Genomic DNA, 23,993 nt, shown 5'->3' with positions numbered 1-23,993 from the left:
TTGTTCCTACACGTAACTTCTTGTCCCAATCAATATTTGTTCATATGATCTCTGAAAAGACGTCACACCTGAGATCTTTCTCACAGTTTCAGCTGTTAAGAAATAGAGTTTGAAATCAATACATGTTTTTAAGAATTTGGTTATTGAATATTGTCATTTAAAATACAGATGATAAATGAAACCTTTTGATACCGTAAAAGAGTTGGAAATGTTGAACAAATAGTGATTGTGTAGGAGTCGTACAACAGAGTGATATGTTGAAACTCTCCAGATGAGACAAAACAGGTGATCTTCACCTAGACCTACCTTTTCCTGGTGTTGCTCCACCTCCCTCCATTAACACGACAGTGGTGTTTGACATTTTATCTCTCGTCATAGAAGGAACGGTGCCAGGCTCTCTCACACCCAAGGTATCAAGGTAAGCAACAACATATGACATCTTCCTGATTTAAGTATTCATATGCTTCTGTTCTTCAAAATCTAAAATACGACTCAGTAGCATTTCCTTGTTTACAAGGAGTCAATGTTTGTTGAGGTATTAGGCATATTTTCATTTATTCTGAGCTCCATAGACTGCAAACTTCACCTATACTTGTACATAGTGAAGGGATCTTGAGGTTATGATGGACTATTACAGCTAAAGTAGGCAAAGCAAAGTATAAAGTTGTAGTTGATAAGTAGGTCAATATTACAAGAATCGAGTGATCATTTAATGAGATGAAAGTCATACTTTTACAAGCTGAAGTTGTAATTAAATGAGAATAATGAGTAGGTACAGGAGGATAATTAAGATGAGAAATGAGATGAATAAGAGAATATGTCGTCATACAAGAGTTCTTTAGCTGTTGAAAGTGTAACAACAAAACCTGTTCCATTACAACGGAGAAATGTAATGCCACCCAACCTGCTCGCCTGCATAGAGTCAGTGACTTTTTAATTAGTGGTGGCTTGCTGTTGAAAAACTTGATTTGCCCCCCCAACACATTTTAACCACTGAGTCACCCGACTGTCCTTCATTGACAGAGATCAGGGGATCATTGGAAAACATTATTGGATGAAAAGGTAGTTTTCTACTCTAAATTTTTCTGCCTTCCAAGAGTTTTCCCAAGTCCATTAAGCAGGCATCATGGAAACGGGTCAGGGAGTTCCCCTGCCGATGACAGATGCAGGCTATCAGGGAGGCCCTCCTCCGACTGCTGTCTACCCTGGTGAGTTTGGTCATGGAACTTTTTTTTCTCTTTTATTGAAATGTTGTTCTTATTTCTTGAATTATTCCTCCCGTCTAAACCCATGTGGTAGGAGTGTGTGTTTAATGTTTGAATGAAGTGAGCGGTTCAGGAGCAGGGCCACGCTTCAACTTCACCTCTGTCAATCCGACATATACCTGGTCAACCAATCACCTGCTGTTTATCTAAGATTCTTCAACACAACCTTTCCCTTCAGTGGAGAAAGAGAAGAGAAAGAGACGGTGTCCCCGACCCACATCCATTGATCCACCTTCCCTTATCCCTGACCACCCCCTCCTTCATACTTGTTTTCTTATCCCAAATCTCATCCCTTCATCCTCCCTCCCTTTATCCTCTCTTCCCTCATCCCCACCATCATTCCTGCATCCTCCCTCCCTCTTCCCAAATGTCATCCTGCGAGCCACACTCATCCCTTTATCCTCTCCTCCCTCATCCTCAGCCTCATTCCTCCATCATCCCTCCCTCATCCTTTCATCCTATGAGATGTATCTTGACCTCAACGTCTCTTAATTTCCCCTCAGTGTCAATTTATAAATTTACCATTCAAATCTTTAATTCACATATAGTTGGGGCATGGTCCTTATTAGTGAATGTTTTTCAAGCCTTTCTCAAGAGAAAAGTCTGATAATGTCTTCTCATAAACAGCTCAACAACCTGTATACCAGTACTCCCAGCAACAGCCTCAGATCACACAGCCTGGTAGGTGTCTCTCTCCAACTGTCTGACTTACATATACTGTCTGGCACTCTGACAGGTTCATGTTCAGTGACAAGTCATTGGAAATATGTGGATTGGGATTGTCACTAATACTAGTTTTTTTCTACTAACAGTGAGTCAGGCGGCTGTGGTGCAGCAACTTCCAACTGAGGCTCCAGGACACATGATGTGTTCTCGCTGCAAAAAGACTGTACTGAGTAAAACTAAGTTCAAATATAGTATGTGCACGTGGGTGACCTGTGGGCTACTTGGAGTCTTCTTGTGAGTACAGATCCCAACACACACACACACACACACACACACACACACACACACACACACACACACACACAAATATGTAATCAAGTATTATTTTGACTTTCCTCCCCTCCAGGTGCTGGCCTTGCTGTTTCATCCCCTTCTTTGTGACCTCCTATCAGGATGTGGAGCACTCCTGCCCCGAGTGTCACACCGTCCTGCATCTCCACAAACGCTGAAGAAACAGCAGAGGCGTCTCAACTCTAAAATCACAACAAAACAATTTAGAAAAACCATTCATGAAAGAAAAATCAAATTATTCACTTTTTTCTGATAATATTAAATTGATTTCATTTTTTTAAAGAGAAAATGTTTCAACATGAACAAAGTCATAATTTGTGGCACAGTACCAAGATAATAAAAATTGGCATTATAAAATAAATGGAATGAGAATCATCTCAATGAGGGTGCAATAGCTCATATAACTGCTTATACCATGTCATTATTCAATCAGAATCGGAATCAGAAGGTATTTATTGCCAAGTAGGTTAACACCTACCTGGAATTTGCTCTGGTTATTGGTGCATACAATGAACATAGAAACATAAAAACACAATAAATACACCACACATAAGAAAAACAATAATAATAATAAAAAAACTATATATATTTACTCACTATTTACTTCTTATTTACTCACTTTTTCTAATATTTATACAAGGTAGCATTTATTGAGACATAAACATATCTATATAAAAATATATAAAAGACAAAAGATATAAAAAGTGAAGTAAAAAGTGAAATTCAAAATGCAAAAAGGCAAAACAGTGAACGGTGTCAAATTGCAATATGCAATGTAATACAGTATAATATCATATAATAAAATATAAAATATAAAATATAAAATATAAAATATAAAATATAAAATATAAAATATAAAATATAAAATATAAAATATAAAATATAAAATATAAAATATAAAATATAAAATATAAAATATAAAATATAAAATATAAAATATAAAATATAAAATATAAAATATAAAATATAAAATATAAAATATAAAATATAAATTAATGTAACACATCCTTGAGGTGTGGGGGTGGAATAAAGGTCCAAGTCAGGTGGGGGTCCCGGGCCTTATTGATAAGGCCCACTGCAGTCGGGAAGAAGCTGGTCTTGTGGCGGGCGGTTTTAGTCCTGATGGCCCGCAGCCTCCTGCCGGAGGGAAGAACCTCAAAGAGTTTGTGACCCGGGTGAGAAGGATCGGCCACAATCTTACCTGCACGCCTCAGAGTCCTCGAGGTAAACAGGTCCTGGAGAGATGGCAGATTGCGGCCAATCACCTTCTCAGCAGAGCGGATGATACGCTGCAGCCTGCCTTTGTCGTTTGCAGTGGCAGCAGCGAACCAGATGGAGATGGAGGAGGTGAGGATGGACTCGATGATGCAGGTGTAGAAGTGCACCATCATTGACTTTGGCAGGTTGAAATTCTTCAGCTGCCGCAGGAAGTACATCCTCTGTCAAATGGATAAATAACCAATAAATCGTCACTGAAATGTAACTTTCAATCTTGGTCTCGACTTTATTACTGAAAGATACCATTTATTTCTAAGTCTCATCTGAAAATCCTGAAGCAAAATAAGTTATAGTCATGTTATAACTTATTAGATCTTTAAGCAATTAATTAGCAGAATGTACTAGAGTATAGCTCTGTCATGGTAGGTGGTATTTATCAAACATAGAAATTACATCATAAAAGCAGCCATTATTATGTGCTATGAAACTCACATTGTATCACCACTTGATAGGTTCAACCACAGACTGTGTATATATATATACAGCGTGTCTGGGTTTCTGTTTACTTAACACGGAAATTATATCATTGATCTGAACTGGAATGGATAGGACTTTGCAGCTCTTTAAGAAAGAAAACAAAAAAATCTGCCTTAACAAAAAGAAACGTGAAATAGACTGTGTTTTCATGTGTATTTATCCGTAAACTTTTTACAGAACAAAGCTGTTAGTTGATTTCTCCTGCCTTACAATACAGGCAAATCTTCCTTATTCCTAAATTGTGTTTATCCATCTTTTGGAGTATTGAACCTTAAAACGTTAAATAAAGATTAGAACCATGACGCACTCTCTCACCGTACAGTTTTGTTGAAATGAGTGATAGGACTATTTAAGGTCTGTCGAACTATGTTCAAGACAAATCAAACTCAACTGGTTTTCATTACAAGGTTGCGCACCCAGGGGCTCTAGACAGCTCATAATATTACATTTATTATATTTTCACTCACTATCAAAAGTTGGTTGTGAAGACAGGCTCAGGTCACTGGTTTAAAGACTGGGGAATTCTTTAAAGCCAAAATTCCCAACACAAATTTAAATTTGACCGAAGTAAAATTTGGAGACTACAAGCGACTGGTGTCAGAAAATTTGACATTTATTTCCCCCCATGTCTCATCCATGTTTTGTATTCAGTCACGTCCTGACTTCCTGACTTGCCCTCCAGTGTTAAACCATATAAAGGCGGAATTGTTTATCAGCTGAAGTGAAAACGGAGAAAACTCGGAAGCCAGTGTTTGATCTTTAATGATTCAACAGACAGATTCTTACCCGTTTGTTTTTTTCACTGTGAAGAAGATTCCCCAGATGTTAAGGGTAAATGTTAACCTTTATTTATTCACTGAACTTAATAAGACTGTGAATCATCAATCGTGATAGATATCGACTGGAATACTGAAGAGGCACTGCATTCATTTGACGAACTTGAAAATGAGCACGCAAATTAGCATTTTTAATTCCCAACACACTCAGTACATCTCACACAAGTGCAGTATTTCTTTTATAAAGTGGAGGTTTAATGTTGCATTTTAAACCTTTAATAATCTTTACAATAGTCTAAAGCATTTTATGTTTCTACATGTAACTTCATTACCCAATCAATATTTATTCATAGATAGATAGATAGATAGATGGATACTTTATTAATCCCGTGGGAAATTTCATATGATCTCTGCAAAGACGTCATACCTGAAATCTTTCTCACAGTTTCCGCTGTTAAGAAATAGAGTTTGGAAACAATACATCTTTTTAAGAATTTGGATATTGAATATTGTCATAAAATAGAGATAATAAATGAAACCATTTAGTTGGAAATGTTAAACAGATGGTGATTGTGTAGGAGTCATACAACAGAGTTATATGTTGAAACTCTCCAAATAAGACAAAACAGGTTATCCTTCACCTAGACCTACCTTTTCCTGGTGTTGCTCCACCTCCCTCCATTCACATGACAGTGGTGTTTGGTGTTATCTCTCGTCATAGAAGGAAAGGTGCCAGGCTTTCTCGCACTTATCAAGGTAAGCAACAATATATCAATAAAACATACAGATGGGAACAGCTAAGGTTTGGATTAAAAAAAACAACAACAACCTAGATGCGATCAGAACCTGACATCTTCCTGATTTAAGTATTCATATGATTCTATTCTTCAAAAACTAAAATACGACTCAGTAGCATTTGACTTGTTACAAGGAGTCAACGTTTGTTAAGGTATCAGGCATATTTTCATTTATTCCGAGCTCTATAGACTACCAGAGACACAAGGTCAGAGTAACCGTCTGTGATGAATGCAAACTAAACCTATACATGTATAAAATCTCTTATGAATAAGAGAATGTGTGGTCATACAAGAGTTCTATTGCTGTTGAAAGTGTAACGATAAAAACCTGTTCAATTTCAATGGAAAAATGTAAATACACTCAACCTCCTCACCTACATAGAGTGAGTGACTGTTTATTCAGTGTTGGCTTACTGTTGGCTAAAAACTTGATTTGCAGGTTTTCACCACCACCACATTTTGACAACTGAGTCAACCGATTGTCCTTCATTGAGATCAGGGGACCATTAGAAAACATTATTGGATGAAAAGGCCGTTTTCCACTCTATAACTTTTCTTCCATCCAAGAGTTTTCCCGAGTCCATTAAGCAGGCATCATGGAAAAGGGTCAGGGAGATCCCCTGGTGATCACAGATCCAGCACCACCATACCCAGGCCCCCCTGCAGGCTTTGACATGGGAGGCTATCAGGGAGGCCCTCCGACTGCTATCTACTCTGGTGAGTTTGGTCATGGGACTTTTTTTTCTCTTTTATTGTAATGTTGTTCTTATTTCTTGAATTATTCCTCCCATCCTAACACGTGTCCTAGGGGTGTGTGTTTAATGTTTGAATGAAGTTAGCGGTTCAGGAGCAGGGCCACGCTTCAACTTTGCCTCTGTCAATCGGACATACACTGTGTGCACAATTATTAGGCAAGTTGTATTTTTGATGATTCCTTTTATTATTGAACAACTACAGTGCTCTCGGACAATCCAAAATGTTAATTAAACTCAAACCTGAATATTTAAGAAAGTAAAAGTGAGGTTTGGGCTTTCTTAGGAGAATATCTTTGTGTGCAGAATTATTATGCAACTAAATGAAAAATGAAAATGTTCCCATCTCACATGATTATATTCATCTGTTAAAGTGAGAATAATAAACAAACAAATCAAAATGTACAAATAAACATTTGTCATTTAAAAAAAAAAATCAGTGACCAGTATAGCCACCCTTCTTTTCAATAATCAGTAATAAGCCTTCCATTCATGGATTCTGTCAGTTTCTTGATCTGTTAACGATCGTTTTTTTGTGCAGCAGCAACCACAGCCTCCCAGACACTGTTCAGAGAGGTGTAAATCTCCCCTTTAAGAAGGGACCACAAGTTCTCAATAGGGTTTAGGTCATGTGAGGAAGGGGGTCATGTCATTATTCTTTCATCTTTAAGGCCTTTACTGGCTAGCCACGCAGTGGAGTACTTTGATGCATGTGATGGAGCATTGTCCTGCATAAAAATCTTGGTCTTCTTGAATGATGCAGACTTTTTCCTGTACCACTGCTTGAAGAAACTGTCTTCTAAAAACTGTCAGTAGGGTTTGGAATTGATTTATAGTCCATCTTCAACTTGAAAAGGTCCAACTAGCTCATCTTTAATAATACCAGCCCACCAGTACCCCACCTTCACCTTGCTGGCGTCCGAGTCGAAGTGGAGCTCTGTGCCCGTTACTGGACACTGGCCCATCCATCTGGTCCGTCAAGAGTCACTCTCATCTCATCAGTCCATAAAATCTTTGAAAAATCTGTCTTCAGATATTTCTTGGCCCAGTCTTGACGTTTCAACTTATGTTTCTTGTTCAGTGGTGGTCGGGTTTCAGCCTTCCTTACCTTGGCCATGTCTCTGAGTACTGAACACCTTGTACTTCTGGACACTCCAGGTAGGTTGCAGTTCTGGAATATGACAGTTCTGGAGGATAATGGGTTCCTGGTAGCTTAAAGTTTGATTCTTCTCAAATCTTTGGCAATTCATTTGCATAACATGTTTCTTGCGACCCTGTTGACTATTTGCAACAAAACGTTTGATGGTTCTGTGATCACGTCCCAATATCTCAGCAATTTCAAGAGTGCTACATCCCTCTGAAATACTTTTTACAATTTTTGACTTTTCAGAGTCCATTAAATCTCTTTTTTGGCCCATTTTGCCTGAGGAAAAGAAGCTGCCTTATAATTATGCACACCTTGATATAGGGTGTTGATCTCCTTAGGCCACATCCTCCCTCATTTCACAAATACACATCACCTGATATGCTTAAATCCAATAGGCATTCAAGTTTATACAGCTTGGAGTTGAAAAAATATGCGTAAAACTGATGATATGGTCAAAATACTCACTTGCCTAATAATTGTGCACACAGTGTATACCTGGTCAACCAATCACCTGCTGTTTATCTAAGATTCTTCAACACAACCTTTCCCTTCAGTGGAGAAAGAGAAGAGAAAGAGACGGTGACCCCGACCCACATCCATTGATCCACCTTCCCTTATCCCTACCCCCCCTCCTCCTTCATACCTGTTCCCTTATCCCAAATCTCATCCCTTCATCCCGCATCCCTAGACTCATTCCTTCATCCCTGTTCCCTTATCCATATCCTCATCCCTTCATCAGTCATCCCTTCATCCTCTCTTCCCTCCTCCCCACCCTCATTCCTGCATCATCCCTCCCTCATCCCTACACGTATCCTTTCATCCCTACCCCATCCGTTCATCCTTTCGTCCCTCACCTGTGCTTCCTCCCAGATCAGCCTATGAATCTTCACCTCAACGTCCCTTAATTTCCCCTCAGGGTCAATTTGTAAATTTCCATTCATATCTTTAATTCACATATATTTGGGGTATGGGCCTTGTTAGTGAATGATTTTCAAACTGTTATGGAAATTCCACTGACCAGTGTCTAAGGTTGTGGAAGTCCCCTGACAAGGTCTCGCTGCTGTGCAGTGCACCAATGACACCAAGGCAATTTCCTGTATGTGCAAACATACTTGGCAAATAAAAGAATTCTGATTCTGATTCTGGCTTTTGTGAACTTGCGGCCAGTTGTTCCATGTTGAGCATGCGTGCTTGCTAAACTCCGCAGAGCTTATTATTATAAAGACTCAAAAGCAACTCCAGTCTGTGAATTTCATTATTTCAAATCTCAAGATGAATTTCTATCAGAAAACCTTTCTCAAAATAAAAGTCTGATAATGTCTTCTCATATACAGTTCAACCTGCATACCAGTACTCCCAGCAACAGCCTCAGATCATACACCCTGGTAAGTGTCTCTCTCCAACTGTATCACAAGTACACATATACTGTCTGGCACTCTGACAGGTTCATGTTCAGGGACTAGTCCTTGGAAATAGGTGGAATGTGATTGTCACCAATACTAGTTTTTTTTCTACTAACAGTGAATCCGGTGGTAATGGTGCAGCAACTGCCAACTGAGGCCCCAGCACACATGATGTGTCCTCGCTGCCAAACCACTGTACTCAGTGAAGTCAAGTACATATATGGTTTGTGCACGTGGATGACCTGTGGGATACTTGGAGTCTTGATGTGAGTACAGACCCCACACACACACACACACACACACACACACACACACACACACACACACACACACACACACACACACACACACACACACACACACACACATAGCGCTGAGTAATCAAGTATTATTTTGACTTTCCTCCCCTCCAGGTGCTGGCCTTGCTGTTTCATCCCCTTCTGTGTGGATGCCATTAAGGATGTGCAGCACTCCTGCCCCGAGTGTCACACCGTCCTGCATGTCTACCAACGCGGATGAAACAGCAGAGTCGTCTTAACTCTAAAATCACAACGATAAAATGTAGAAAAACAATCCATGCAAGTAAAATCGAATTATTTACCTTTCTCTGATAATATTAAATTGATTTCATTTTTTAAATAGAAAATATTAGAACATTAACAAAGTCATAATTTGTGGCACAGTACCAAGATAATAAACATTGACATTATAAAATAATTTGAATGAGAATCATCTTAATGAGGGCAATAGCTCATATAACTGCTTATAACATGTCATTATTCAAATGGATAAATAATCAATAAATCTTCACTGTAATGTAACTTTCATTCTTGGTCTCGACTTTATTACTGAAAGATACCATTTATTTTAAGTCTCAACTGAAAATCCTGAAGCAAAATAAATTATAATCATGTTTTAATTTATTAGATATTTAAGCAATTAATTAGCAGAATGTACTAAAGTATAGCTCTGTCATTGTTGTTGGTATTTATCAAACCTAGAAATTACATCATTAAAGCAGCCATTATTATTTCAATGAAACTCACATTGTTTTACCACTTGATAGGTTCAACCACAGACTGTATATATATATATTAACCAAACTTACCGAATAAAGCAACACTTGAACATGCGAGTTTATGACCTGTACTGCATTCAGCCACCAGGGGTCATATATGCTTTTGCTTCATGATGTCCATCTTTGTTTCCAGTCTGGGTCTTAAACACTGCTTAAAAGTCAAACTGGAATCAATCCTGCAGATCCACCTCGAGGAGTAAGGGAAAATAATATTTCCATCTTCAGTCTACAATATCAGTGTTTTGCCTATAAACTACAAAGAAAGGCAGCTATACAGATTCATAACAATGTTTACAAAGAATGCTGAAAATGGAAATGTGGGCTTATCTCCATTTAATCAAAACAGTCAGTGCAGAAAATATAGTAGTTTGAATTGTCTAAAAGATGGGTAACCTGGTACTTCCCAGTGCTGATGACAAACATATATCCTATAGCAATGAAGTTTTTTTTTCTACACGAAAATCCACATACACTTGCTAACCAGATGTCTTTGTTCAAGGAGAAAAGCTCAGAGTGTTCTCTGATTTTAAATATTTCTGCTATAATTCAAGATTCAAACTTATAATTTCAAAAAGCATGACAGTAAACATATGTAATTTCAGACACTTAAGACCATACCCAACATACATGCTATCATCTTCTCTCACATAATATATTATTTCATGAGCTGGTCACACGCAAGCATGACGACTCATAAGACCAATTGAGTCCCTTGATAAGAAACATGGGACTGGAAGGCCGACAGCGATCACCACTGCCTCAAGGCACAAATATACAAACAGTTGAATTTCATTAGTTTGAAGTATTTTGCTGATGCCTGCCTACATCTTCAAGGTTGTACGTGTCTTTGCACCTCCCTCACTGGGTCACTTTATAATGCAGAAGCAGAGAAGTGGAAGAATGGGTTGTACAGTTGACCTGTTAACTTCATTAGTTGTTAAATAATATTTAAATACTAATTTAAGGCAAAGCAAACTGGTGATCACGTCTAATCATTCTACTTCATCACTTAAAGTCAATTAGTTGACATGCTTATTAGTGACTTTGTGAGTGCTGTATTGTGATGTTTGTTTTTTATTAATAGGTTTTAATTATTAGAATAGAATCTTTTTTATTGTCATCGCACAGTGAACAATGAAAATTAGCAGCAATCCTTAAGGTGCACAATAAAGTGTAATATATACATAACAAAAAAAATATATAATAACATATTAAATAATAATAATAATAATAGTGTAGGCATGAGGTAAAAAAAGAAGTGAAATTTAAATTTAAAAACAGAACAGGAGATATTTTCGCAGCATAGTCAATTTAGTATCTGTACAGAGGGTGCATTCCTGTGGATGTAAACATCTGTTAACAATATTTCAGGTCCCAAACAATCCGTTTGTCCGTTTTTAGCCGAATTAAGTTCTCTTATGGCTGTGGGGTAGAAGTGGTTTTTCAAAGTGTGTCCGGGATTTGATTGACCTGAAGCGTCTGCCAGAGGTCAGCAGGTCAAACAGATGATGTCCAGGGTGGAGAGGGTTCTTCAGGATGTTGGCTGCTCTGCTGCGGCACAGAAGGACACCAGCGGCTTCTCCAGCAGGTTGTTTTTCCTGAGGATCCTCAGGAAGAAGAGCGGCTGCTGTGCCTTCTTCATTGCTGCAGTGGTGTTATCCATCCAGGAGAGGTCCTGAGCAATGTGGGTGCCCATGGGGGGGCCCAGGAACCTGAAGACTGTGACTCTTTCAACGCAGTCCCCATTGATGTAGAGTGGATCGGGGTCTGCTCTGTCTCTCTTGGAGTCTATTATGAATTCTTTGGTTTTCGTGGAGTTCAGGACCAGATTGTCTTCAGAGCACCATGGACTGGGTAAATGGTTCTAGATCACTGAGGTCTGCCGTCATTTCATTTCAGCTGGAGGTGAAAGCAAAATAACATCTGATTTGGAGAGGTTTAGTCTGAGAAAGTTGTTTGCCATCCAGAGATTTATTACAGCGAGTCACTTGGGGAGAGTTGCATGTTACACGTGTAATTTGCGGGTTGTGACAGAGAGCTTGGTGACGAAACAGGTGGAGGTTTAAAGTAGGATGGGTTGATTTGTACAACAGATGGAGAAGATGTGTGAGGGAGAGTGTCCTTTAAGTTTCTGGATCTTTGCTGGCTCCTGTTTTGTATCTCCGGAGACTGTTCAAAGCTGAGTCAACGGTCTGGTGTGAGTCCAAGGGATTTGAAGCTGTCAAGGCAAGGTTGTGAAGAGACAGGCTACATATAGAAACTTATTTGTTTTATTGAAATTGACTTGGAGGTGATAATTCTCAAACACATGGTGAAGTGAGCAACTGATCAATATGTTTCACTGAAATGTTCTTCCACCATGACTCTTTTTTACATGTCAGGTGGTTTCACTCACTTGATCTTATCAGTTGTTAAGACTATCTTTGCAAATAGGCCTCATCTGCAAAAGAGCATGTTTGCACTGGAAAAATAAGAGTTTGAATCAATAAAGAATATTTTAAATTGGTGGTAAGCTACTGTAGTATTCAAATTAAAATAAATAAACAAAACTATTAAATACCTTAAAAGAGTTTTGTTGGAATTGCTACTTAATGTTAGCACAGTGTGGTTATTGTAAATGATGAAATCACATTCAAAGACTTTTTTTTCATAGTGTTGCTCCTCCTCTTTACCGACGCACTAAAATGAAATTTGTCTTTCTCAAACATCACAGAAGCAAACAGTGACCGGCTCTGACACACCCTCCTGTCCTCCTTACCAAGGTAAGCAGCAAGAGATCTGTGAAAAAATTCTCAGTCATCCAGGTCATGGCATTTTCAGAAGATGTACATGTGCACATCAACAACTGGACTTGATTGTGTTTCCAAAAGTCTGGATTTAGGTGCACACGTACAACTCCTGAAATAAGACATACAAATGGGAAAGATTCCGATAAAAAAAGCAGAGCCTGACATCTTCCTGCTCGTCTGATTTTGTTCATTCATATTAGATTAAAAGGGTGTTATTAGTCCAGCAAAGGGGGCATTTGCAATGTTACAGCAGCAGAAATACATCACATAAGTAGCATGCAGTACTTGGGTGAAGGAATATAAAGCGGTATCTAACCCTAAATCGGTATCTAAAGTGTTCTGAAATATATTATGTGTCAGAATATGTACAGCGAATGGATCGCACATAACCGTTAATATTATATACATTATTTTACAAATTAATATAGTACAGTGAATATTGCACAGTTTTGAAATGTTAAAGTAACAGTTCATAGTGGTGGTGCATGCAGTTTCACTATGCTTCTGTCCTTCAAAATCTGAAATATTTCGGATGAACATTTCTGAGTAACAAGTTGTCGATGTTTGTTGAGATATAAGCATATTTTCATTTATTCTGTGCTCTAGACAGACAGAAACAAAAATCGTCTTTGTTGAATGCAAACTAAACATTAGCACGTACATGTGTTTTGTGCTTTGTGGTGAGAGGAAACAACTGCTGTAAACCTGTGTTTGTGTTTGGTTTGTATTAGTGTACCAGTTGACCGGTGGCTTTGGTTTGTCACATATGAATCAGATGCTAAGGGGCAATTTTAACCTTTATTTATTCACTGAACTTAAAAAGACTTTGAATCAGCAACCGTGATAGACGTCAACAGAGCAAATGAACATGACGGGAATACTGAGAGCAACAGTGTTCACGGAAAATTCCAGAGCTTGAACATCATGTGCCAACTACCTACCAACACCAGTCCTCTTACACACACACACACACACACACACACACACACACACACACACACACACACACACACACACACACACACACACACACACACACACACACACACACACACACACACACACACACACACAAATATCGGTCCACTAAATATGCCTGATTTCTTCATCAAAGTCAATAAGTTATTCTTTAAGAAATATGTGAAGAAAAAAAAAATCTCGCAAATTATAGGGTAGTGATTAAAATGCCTCCCTTAGTTTTTGTGTAACCCTTCAGACAAACAAACAAGTCCACCTAAGCCCATGGACACAGTTACAACATTACTGGGAAAAAACACATTTGCCAGTTTACCAACACATACACACAACATACAGTAATGCTCTACAAATATAGAAAACAAGCAAAGAGAGAAATTGTTCTGCAAACATCAGAACAGAGATTTAATAGGAACACAAACGACTGCTGAGTTCTACTGTAGAATGTGCAGAATGTGAAACTAGAAAAGTTATGGAGCTTTCAAGGGTAACACCAAAGATCTCAATCGAAACCTGTTCCTCTACTATGTCAAAATACCTGCTTCCTTACACAGAGTCAGTGTGGTAGCATTTGTTTGTTTAATTCTTACCTGCGATTAATAATTTTGCAGTTTGTCCCTCTGCAAAAAGAGTGGAGCCTCAAGCTTTAAATCTGGACCCAAATCCCAACATCTTAAACACTACGTGTCACTTGCCTTCCTTGGGAGAGAACAGTGGATAATTTGAAGAAACTTTGAATAATACATAAAAGAAACATCCTCTAGGTTCCTTTTTACTTTATTGCCTCAGTCTGAGGTTAGGTTCGTTTGTTGTCTGTAAACAATATTACTCGAAACCTTCTGAATGAAAAACTTCTGAATGGAAACTAAGTGGAAGGATGCAGTATTAGGGACCCATCAAACTTTGGTACAGGTCCAAATAAGGGGGCGGATCTAGGAATCACTTGCTTTAACATTGTGAGATCTGGCTTTTTGTAACATTTTCACTGGTTTCCCAGATTTATTTCTTATATATTAATGGGGAAAGATTTCTATAAGTGTGTATTCGGTGCAGCCTGATTTTACAGGGACTGCTGGGCCTTGAAGGAGGAATGTGCTTCCCTGTATGCCATTCTCGCTTGTCGGTTAGTATGTTTGTAAGCAACTTCACACAAAAGTTATTGAACCTTGGTGGAAGGATGGGATATGGGTCAGGGAGGAACCCATTGAAATCTGGGGTGGTTCCAAATCAGGGGGCCCATTTTTTTTGAAAAAAAGGTTGTGTGAAATTTGGTGCAGCTTGGCTGAATTTAAAAGGGACTGTAGGGCATTGGTATGTGCTCGACCTCTTCCTTATAAGCTTTTTTTCCCTAGTCTGTTAAACAGTCATCATGAATGACGACAGTGGATCTACCCATACAGTGAAAACTGTGCCTGCAGCTTTCCCTGTAGACTATGACATGGCAGCCTCTAAAGAAGTCCCTCCTAAGCCTATTGTCTTTCCTGGTAAGACATCACAACCTTTAATATGTGTCATTTCTCTTGCTTATTTTTCTCTTTTATTATAATGCCATTCTTATTTCCTGATTTATTCTTGCCATCTTAATTCATGTGGTAGGGCTTTTGTCTAATTTTCTTTTTAAGCCTTTGTCAAGCTAAATGTCTTCTTCCCATATCCAGTTGCCCAACCTGGTTACCAATACGCCCCACAACAACCTCAGACTGTGCAGCCTGGTGAGTGTCTCTCTCAAATTGTTTCCCAGTAAAAGTAAAAATATGTAGAATTGGATCATATAGATTAGATGGATATCTATATCGCCTATCCTTTTGAGGGTTTCGGGGAGCCGGGGATGTTGGAGCCAATCCCAGCTGTCATGCATGCGGCGGGGTCCACCCTGAACTGGTCCCCAGCCTATCACAGGTCACCACACAGGTCCCCAGCCTATAACAGGTCACCAGCCTATCAAATAAGCCAACATATAGAGACAAACAACAATTCACTATCACATTTATACCTTTGGTCAATTCAGAGTTGATCTTTACCAATTTTACATTTCTTTGGACTGTGGGACGCATCCTGAGTACCCAGAGAAAACCTATGCAAACACGGGGGAAACATCCAAGATCCTCAAAGAAACTTGCTTAACCTTCTCGTTTGTTTTAATATAATTGTCATTTCTTTAATTATTCCTGGCCTCTTAATCCATCTGGTTGGAGCTTGTGTTTCTTTTTCTTTTTAAGCCTTTGTCAAGCTAAATGTCTTTTTTCCAAATCCAGTTGCCCAACCTCGTTACCAATACGCCCCACAACAACCTCAGACTGTGCAGCCTGGTGAGTGCCTCTCTCAAACTGTTTCCCTGTAAAAGTCAAATTATGTAGAATTGGATCATGTAGATTAGATGGATATCTATATCGTTTATCCTTTTGAGGGTTTCGGGGGATTATGGAGCCAATCCCAGCTGACATGCATACGGCGGGGTACAACCTGAACATGTCCCCAGCCTATCATAGGTCACCAGCCTATCAAATAAGCCAACATATAGAGACAAACAGCAATTCACTCTCACATTTACACCTTTGGTCAATTCAGAGTTGATCTTTACCAATTTTGCATGTCTTTGGACTGTGGGACGCATCCTGAGTACCCAGAGAAAACCTATGCAAACACGGGGGAAACATCCAAGATCCTAACAGAAACTTGCTTAACCTTCTCATTTATTTTAATATAGTTGTTATTTCTTTAATTAATCCTGGCCTCTTAAATCCATCTGGTTGGAGCTTGTGTTTAACTTTCTTTTTAGGCCTTTGTCAAGCTAAATGTCTTCTTCCCATATCCAGTTGCCCAACCTGGTTACCAATACGCCCCACAACAACCTCAGACTGTACAGCCTGGTGAGTGTCTCTCTCAAACTGTTTCCCAGTAAAAATCAAAATATGTAGAATTGGATCATGTAGATTAGACGGATATCTATATCGCTTATCCTTTTGAGGGTTTCGGGGGAAGTTGGAGCCAATCCCAGCTGACATGCATGCGGCGGGGTCCACCCTGAACTGGTCCCCAGCCTATCACAGGTCACCACACAGGTCCCCAGCCTATAACAGGTCACCAGCCTATCAAATAAGCCAACATATAGAGACAAACAACAATTCACTCTCACATTTATACCTTTGGTCAATTCAGAGTTGATCTTTACCAATTTTCCATGGCTTTGGACTGTGGGACGCGTCCTGAGTACCCAGAGAAAACTCATGCAAACACGGGGGAAACATCCAAGCTCCTAACAGAAACGTGCTTAACCTTCTCATTTATTTTAAAATAGTTGTTATTTCTTTAATTATTTCTGGCCTCTTAATCCATCGGTAGGAGCTTGTGTTAAATTTAGTTTTTAAGCATTTCTAAAGCTAAATGTCTTCTTCTCATATCCAGTTGCCCAACCTGGTTACCAATACGCCCAACAACAACCTCAGACTGTACAGCCTGGTGAGTGTCTCTATCCAACATGACCAACTATTGGAATTGTCTTCTTTGTCATTTTCCATCTATCATCAATGCTGCTTATCCTTTTGAGTGGGCTTGCTTTCACACATGCACTGAACTCCGGAGATCTTCCGCAGTTGTCCGAAGGACGTGTGTGTGTGACCACTGTGCTGACCTCATTTTATCTGCTTATTTTTCTCTTATTGTAATTTCGTTCTTATTTCTTAAATCATCTTTCTCAAGCTAAATGTCTTCTTCTCATATCCAGATCACCAACCTGCTCACTATCTCCCTCCACAACAGCCTCAGACTGCTCAACCTGGTGAGTGTCTCTCTCCAACTGTCTCTCTCTGCATGCTTGCTTGCATGGGTGCTTGAGAAGAACTTTTCAGCTCAGAGGCCTGTCATTTTGCCAACTTCCCAGTGGATGCAGCTAGTTCTGTTTCCGAATGAAGCTTCCATCTTTTTCCCCATCAGCTGTTGTTGCTGTTCCTCCAGAGCTTGTGTTCCTTTAAAGCAGAAGCATACGCAACAAGTGCAGCTCTATCTGTCTCAGCTTTTTGTGCTGAAGATATGGTTCCCGATTTATCAAATTTAACTAAACTTTGACTTTAGTGTTCACTAAAAAACATTACAAACAATGTTAGGATTAACGTCACTGGAAACCTTGTTGTTTGGAGTAACATTTCCACTCAAACTTCGTTGCATGAAACCCACGATTTTGCATTAGCAAAACACCATTAAACATCCTTTTTGCTTTAAACAATATTTCATGTTTTCCCCCTATCGTCACGACATCAGATCAAACACAGATTCATAAGTACATTTAATGAGCATTCTCTGTCTGTGTTTTATCATTATTTACCATTAAATACATTTTCTTATACAGTTTGCTTTATTAAGTTTGTCTTTTCAATCAGTTTGTCATTTGTCCAACTTCCCAGCACAATCTGACCTACTGGGTTTGAGTTTGTGTTACATGCTAGGCTAACGCTACTAGTTTAATGGGATAGCAGCCAATCCAATAAACAAACACAAAGACTCTTTCACCCTCCAGGGTCAAACACCTGACAACCTTGGTGAGCTTTCCATGCATCCAAGTACCTGAGAGATACCATTGCTCACACACAGCGATGCCCATTCAACTAAGGGGGAAATTATATTGTTGTTTCTGCTACATATTTTGCTCCTACAAGTATTTTTTTTTCTTTAGTGATGTTAATGGTGCAGCAGCTGCCAAAGGAGGCTCCGGGACAGATGTTGTGTCCTCGCTGCCAAACCTCTGTTGTCAGTGTAATCAAATACAAAAGAGGTGTACTCAGCTGGGTGCTCTGTAGTGTATGTGCTGCCTTATTGTGAGTACACACACACACACACACACACACACAAATAGACATACACACACACACACACACACACACACACACACACACACACTGGTACATACACTAAGTAAACAAGCATTATTTTGACTTTACAATCCTCAACTCTAGGCTCTGGCCTTTTTTCTGGATCCCCTTGGTTGCGGATGCTTGTAAGGATGTGGAGCATTCCTGCCCCGTGTGTAAGACCGTCCTGCATGTCTATAAACGTAAATGAAACAGAAGTGTCGCCTCAACTCAAAGAACGAAAGATATAAAAAAGAGCCATGATGAGACCTACGTCTGTACAGGGGCCAAACCTGGCTACACAAATGTTCCTGAGCTCACACAAGTTTGTGCTTTCTTTTTTTAATCATATGATTTTAAATGCGTCACCATGTTTTAAGAATGTGAAAAATGTAATTTTTTCTGATAACATTTTTTACCTGATCTGACTGATGTCGTTTATAATAAGATGATACATCAGTGTAAAATTAAAGTATCTTCTTAATTAAATTTGAATGCCCTGTTTAAATATAGTGTCCACAAGAAAAGCCAAAGTAATATATTTTTTCTCTGAAGTTGCGATACAGATTTTATTTTGATGACATATTGAATGTTTTAATTGAAAATTGTCATGTGACTCACAATTTAGTTTTTATTCTGAAGAAACAGTATTCTCACATGAACAAATTCAAAAGAAGCGGCAAAATAAGAAAATAATTATTAATATGAATGAATGACCAATAAATCTTTACTGAGATGTAACTTTGAATCTTTTAAATTTTATTTGAATTGTGCCAAATCATTATATACATTATGTCAAGGCACCTTACATTAAAGGTTACCACCTTAAAAATGTCTTCGTCTCGACTTCATTACTGAGATGCACTTTTTAACATAAATCATTAAACATTTTTGAGATGCAAACTTAAGTCTTATTCTCATCAGCAAATCATGAAGCAAAACATTCAATAATCATCTTGTTCCATAAATTAGCAGAATATACTAAAGCAGAGGTTTTGGAAACATGAGTTACTTCTGAAGTTATGCTGATTTCTTGGGGAATAAAGGGAAACAAATAATGTCAAATATCAATATAAAAGGAATGCAGGTATGTACTATATGTGCAATCCATATTCTGATGATTTCATGCTATGATTTAAGCAATATACCCTGATGTACTCTGTGTTGGTTTGATATTGGTTGGTGATTTTTCCAATAAAGAAAAAGAAGCGAGAGAAGAGCATTCACTTTTTTTTTATTTGCTAGAGGTCCAAAAACTTGCAAATGGTTGTGTACTTGGCTAAAGACCAAATTTAAGTTTATTAAGAGACCAGCTTCTAATGCTTTCAACTAGACAACAGCAGATAGAGCCAGCAGGCTGCAAGAGAGAGCAGGCATCGGTTTCCCACAATACACCACTGCCACTTCTTCTTGATGAGTCGCACCGTTTCGTACCGACTCCCCAACAACACAGAAGATAAGATGTGAAATAAAGGAAGACTCCACACTGCACAGCACACATACCTTTACAACAGATCTACCCCACTGTGATGATTTCACACCAATGAACCTGGCACACAACCAGTAACTGTCCATCGCGGCCTCAAGGTCAAGAGGATGAAACTAAAGCTCCCCAGCTGTGAAGGTCTTTCATTATGTAAGTGTGAAGGAAGGTTTTGCAGGGTCACTATAACACGCGATGTATGTTCAGCCCAATGAGCTTTCCCCTGAGGACTTCCTTTGTGGACTCTATATGTGTCTTGTCAGAAGAGACTTGAGGTGGGATGAAGATGGGATTATGGGATGGCGCCTACTTATCGAGGTCCTGTCACACTGTGACCATAGTAACCACTAGATTACCCAGATTAGGACTGATGACCTGTGTTGGTCAGCACTTCTCTGCCCCATTGTCTCCCACTGCAGCCTTTCTTTGTGTCAGTGGACTCAATCACACACAAAGGGACAAAACAGAACAGACGACAACACACGCACTAGATAAACCTAGAGTCAGAATTTTCAAGCTCCTTTTGGATTGTAAGTAAGAAATAGTGCTGATGGCAGCTAGAGATTATTTTAACTATCGATTCATCAGACATTGATTTTGCAATCAATAAGTTAAATGTGTGGCCAATAAAAATAAATTTGTGAAAAATAAAACTATTTGCTCTTTTGCTGAGACTGCAATGAGATGTATTACCCTCTCATACCTGTACGCTAAGTATGAAGCAACAGCCAGCAGCCTCAGCAGCTGACTGACTGGAAGCAGGAGACCAGTCGAGCTTTTAACTTCCTGGAGTATCCACTGGTTACCTGGCAACCGGCACAGAAAGTCTGGCAAATTTCGGAGCTATTCCTTTCCCAACTGACACTTAAAAGGAGAAAGTGTCAAATTCTCCCTTTCAAAAATAAATGTAGCATCTTGGCTTTCGAAATGACTTGAATAATAATATTTCATAAAAATGGCCCAGATCAATAAACTGATATAATTACTATTAGTCTTTAAGAAAAACCTGTACTTTTCCTGCATTAATGATTCAAAATGTCTGCTGTAGTCATTGTTATGCACCTGAGTATTTCCCTCAATGATGGTGAATTAAGCAATGACTATAAGCTTCTAAAGCACCATTCCACGCATTCATCATTACAGTCATCTCCCTGATATCACCAATCACAGTTGCTCCTTCCGCTTACATAATATCACGACTCAAGGTCTGGATTAGCCTCTCTCGACTGCCAGAGGGGGTTGTCAGCTACATGGTTGTGGCTCTGTTAAATCAACCATATTTGTATGCAACTAATTTCCATACGATGCATAGTACAGATGGATGAATCGTAATTCTGTGTCCTCTTACAACAGGTACACAGTTCACGTACGTTGATGTTGGAAATCTTTGGTTTTGAACTGATATATTGTTAATTTTGATAGCGAATAATAATGTGTTGCCGGACTTTCACTGTCTTCTGCTACAAAAAGAGTAAATTCCTTCATCCTTCTCCGGCCAAATTTGTGATAGCGAGGAGGGGAATAAAACATTTACATGCTGTGGCGAGGCACGTGAACTTTGACCCGTGATATTCGCCTCGCAGTCGCGCCTGTGTGATCGGGACCTAACTGTAATGTCTGCTTGGAAAAGTATTACTCGTGTTGGCATGTCCTCTGGGAAATCAAAGGAACATTGCAGACACATTACTGTCACAGCTCTGTTCTTGCAATGTTCTCAGGCACTGTGCTCTCTACAGCTGATGTGCTGTTCCTTCAAGGCTGCATGTGTGCACACCTTTAGTTGCATCTTGCATCTGTTTGTCTGAGAATGTATTTGTTCATCACAAACCAGCTTTGGCTTCTCAAGTGTTCGACATCTATCACTCAGTGAGCTGACTGATATCTATCAGCTTCAATCTCCAGTACTGTGAAACAAAGAGACTCAATTAGCGGGTACAATTGTTGCCCCTTGTCATGTTATGTCCCTTTCCAACCCGACATGACGCCCCCTCCAGGGGATGAGATAAATGCACTCTAAAGGGACACTTGGCTGAATCACGTCTTCAAGGGTATTATGTAACACTCTCTATGAGGACGGCCACGTGGCCACCAGGCTCACCTTTGTTTGGATTGACCATCTGCCCCTCTCTGTCCAAATCCCATCTCCATTCTGCAACACACACACACACCATTAGGAGGCTGAGCAGGCTTCTTATTGGTGTGGTCAAATCTGGTGATTACAGATGAATCTACATGACCCACGGTTCTGGTTGTGAGGGAGAATTGTATAAGCAGCATGAGGAAGACGTGGGAGGACGAGGGCAGGAAACAGCAGGGAGATGTGCAAACGGGTGACTAATATGGGATTTGCAGTACGTCGCCAAGCTTACATGCTGTACCTTCTCCCTATCTTCTTCATTGTAAGACAGGTGCATCAGCAAATTGAACTCCCCGAGTGTAGGTGAACAGAGGTAAAGCTGGGATTGCATCTCTGCTGACACCTCCGCACATTCAGCGTGAAGCAGGGACAGAGGAGCACAGGCACGGAGAGAGAATGAATAGAGAGAGGAGGACAGGGGGAGCGAGAGAGGGGCAGAGACGGTGAGAGAGAAGAGTGAAAGGGAGACAGAAGATATATTTGACTATGTGGGTGTGTGAAGCATCAAGGCATGCATCATAATTGTGGATTCTTCTCGGAGCAGCCGGACGTGTCACTGGAGCAGCAGGACATTACTGGTCTCTCAAAGTGTGTTATTTTCTACTTCAAAACAGTGGGAGCTGTGAGCACTGAGCGCGTCATTAGAGACATTTTCAGAAGCAAAATGGAAACTGTTTTGTTGCTGCTGCCGAGAGGAATTCATTAGCTGGGATTACGCCGACACTTTGACAAGTTGAAGTGATGCAGACTGGAAAAGTATGACGCCACTTCACCCTCAATAAATCAAGATTCAATTCAAGAATATGTCTGAGGTGAGTTTGGAGTTTTTTAATTCGAGAATGAAATGGTTTTAATGGTGTTTTCATGTTTTGTGTTATTCTCATATGTGTGTACGTGTACGTGTGTGTGTGTGTCTATGTGTACTCCAATGCATGAAATGAGGATATTTTCAAAAATGAGAGTGGATCACCAATTATTATAGTTACTAACACTAGTTAAATTATGTCGATCTTGGGGCTGAGGAATAATGTCAATAAAGATCCTCTGAAGTAAGTTGAAACAATGTGTGTGTATGCGTGTGTGTGTGTTTGTGTGTGGCCCATGTTGTGGGGACCTAAATCTGTCCCGCTATGAGGACTTGTCTTTCTTATGAGCACAAAAAAGCAGACAACCAATGGCGTTAATAATGACACGGTAAAATAAATACATGTTTTAAGGTGAGAGTTAGTCTGCATGTAATGAATGTTTGTCAATGCAATGTCCTCTGAAGTCATTGAGACATGACTGTGTGTGTGTCTGTGTGCATGTGTGCGTGTGTTAGTGTGTGTGTGTAGTCGTGCGTTCCTCTGTGCTTTCGGTTACTGAAACTCGACTTCTCAAAAGCCCAGTACGCAATGTAGTCAGCCCACGCTGTTTCCCGTTCCCATGGAAACCATTGCCCAGTGCTAAAAGCAGCTCTGTGCTGTGAGTACATGAGTGTGTGTGTGTTTTGTGAATCTGAAAGAGGTAGAAACATTTTGATGTTTGATATATAACAGCTTCATTTTGTTGGCTGCTGTTTCAGCAGTATGTCGTGCATCATGGAGACCCTCTGTAGACTAATATAATAAAAGTAATTTATATCTACATTCATCTGTGCCTCCCTCCTCTCTGGATCTTCTTCCACAATGTCACTCCTGTTGTTTATCTCTTTCTCGACATGTATCTCTCTTTTTTTCCTTTAACCCTTTCTCTGTCTATATCACTGCATTTGTTTTTGTCTCTGTGTTTCTAAG

At 39.5% G+C, this 23,993-nt stretch overlaps 2 protein-coding genes across 2 annotated transcripts; both read left to right on the top strand.

The window, feature by feature from the left end:
* Positions 1 to 1,126: 1,126 nt before the first annotated feature.
* On the top strand, positions 1,127 to 2,440 carry LOC133018855 (LITAF domain-containing protein-like). The gene is made up of 4 exons (XM_061085197.1): positions 1,127 to 1,208; positions 1,893 to 1,946; positions 2,078 to 2,225; positions 2,338 to 2,440. The coding sequence occupies exons 1-4, from the start codon at positions 1,127 to 1,129 to the stop codon at positions 2,438 to 2,440; spliced, it is 387 nt and encodes a 128-aa protein (XP_060941180.1).
* A 3,766-nt stretch (positions 2,441 to 6,206) lies between these two features.
* Positions 6,207 to 9,431, top strand: LOC133018839 (lipopolysaccharide-induced tumor necrosis factor-alpha factor-like). The gene is made up of 4 exons (XM_061085196.1): positions 6,207 to 6,327; positions 8,844 to 8,894; positions 9,031 to 9,178; positions 9,326 to 9,431. Exons 1-4 carry the CDS (start codon positions 6,207 to 6,209, stop codon positions 9,429 to 9,431), a joined length of 426 nt encoding a protein of 141 aa, XP_060941179.1.
* Positions 9,432 to 23,993: the final 14,562 nt, after the last annotated feature.

The sequence above is a fragment of the Limanda limanda genome, chromosome 2 (assembly GCF_963576545.1).
Source record: "Limanda limanda chromosome 2, fLimLim1.1, whole genome shotgun sequence".
Taxonomy (NCBI): Eukaryota; Metazoa; Chordata; class Actinopteri; order Pleuronectiformes; family Pleuronectidae; genus Limanda; species Limanda limanda.
This window is presented reverse-complemented; position numbering and strand designations above follow the sequence as displayed.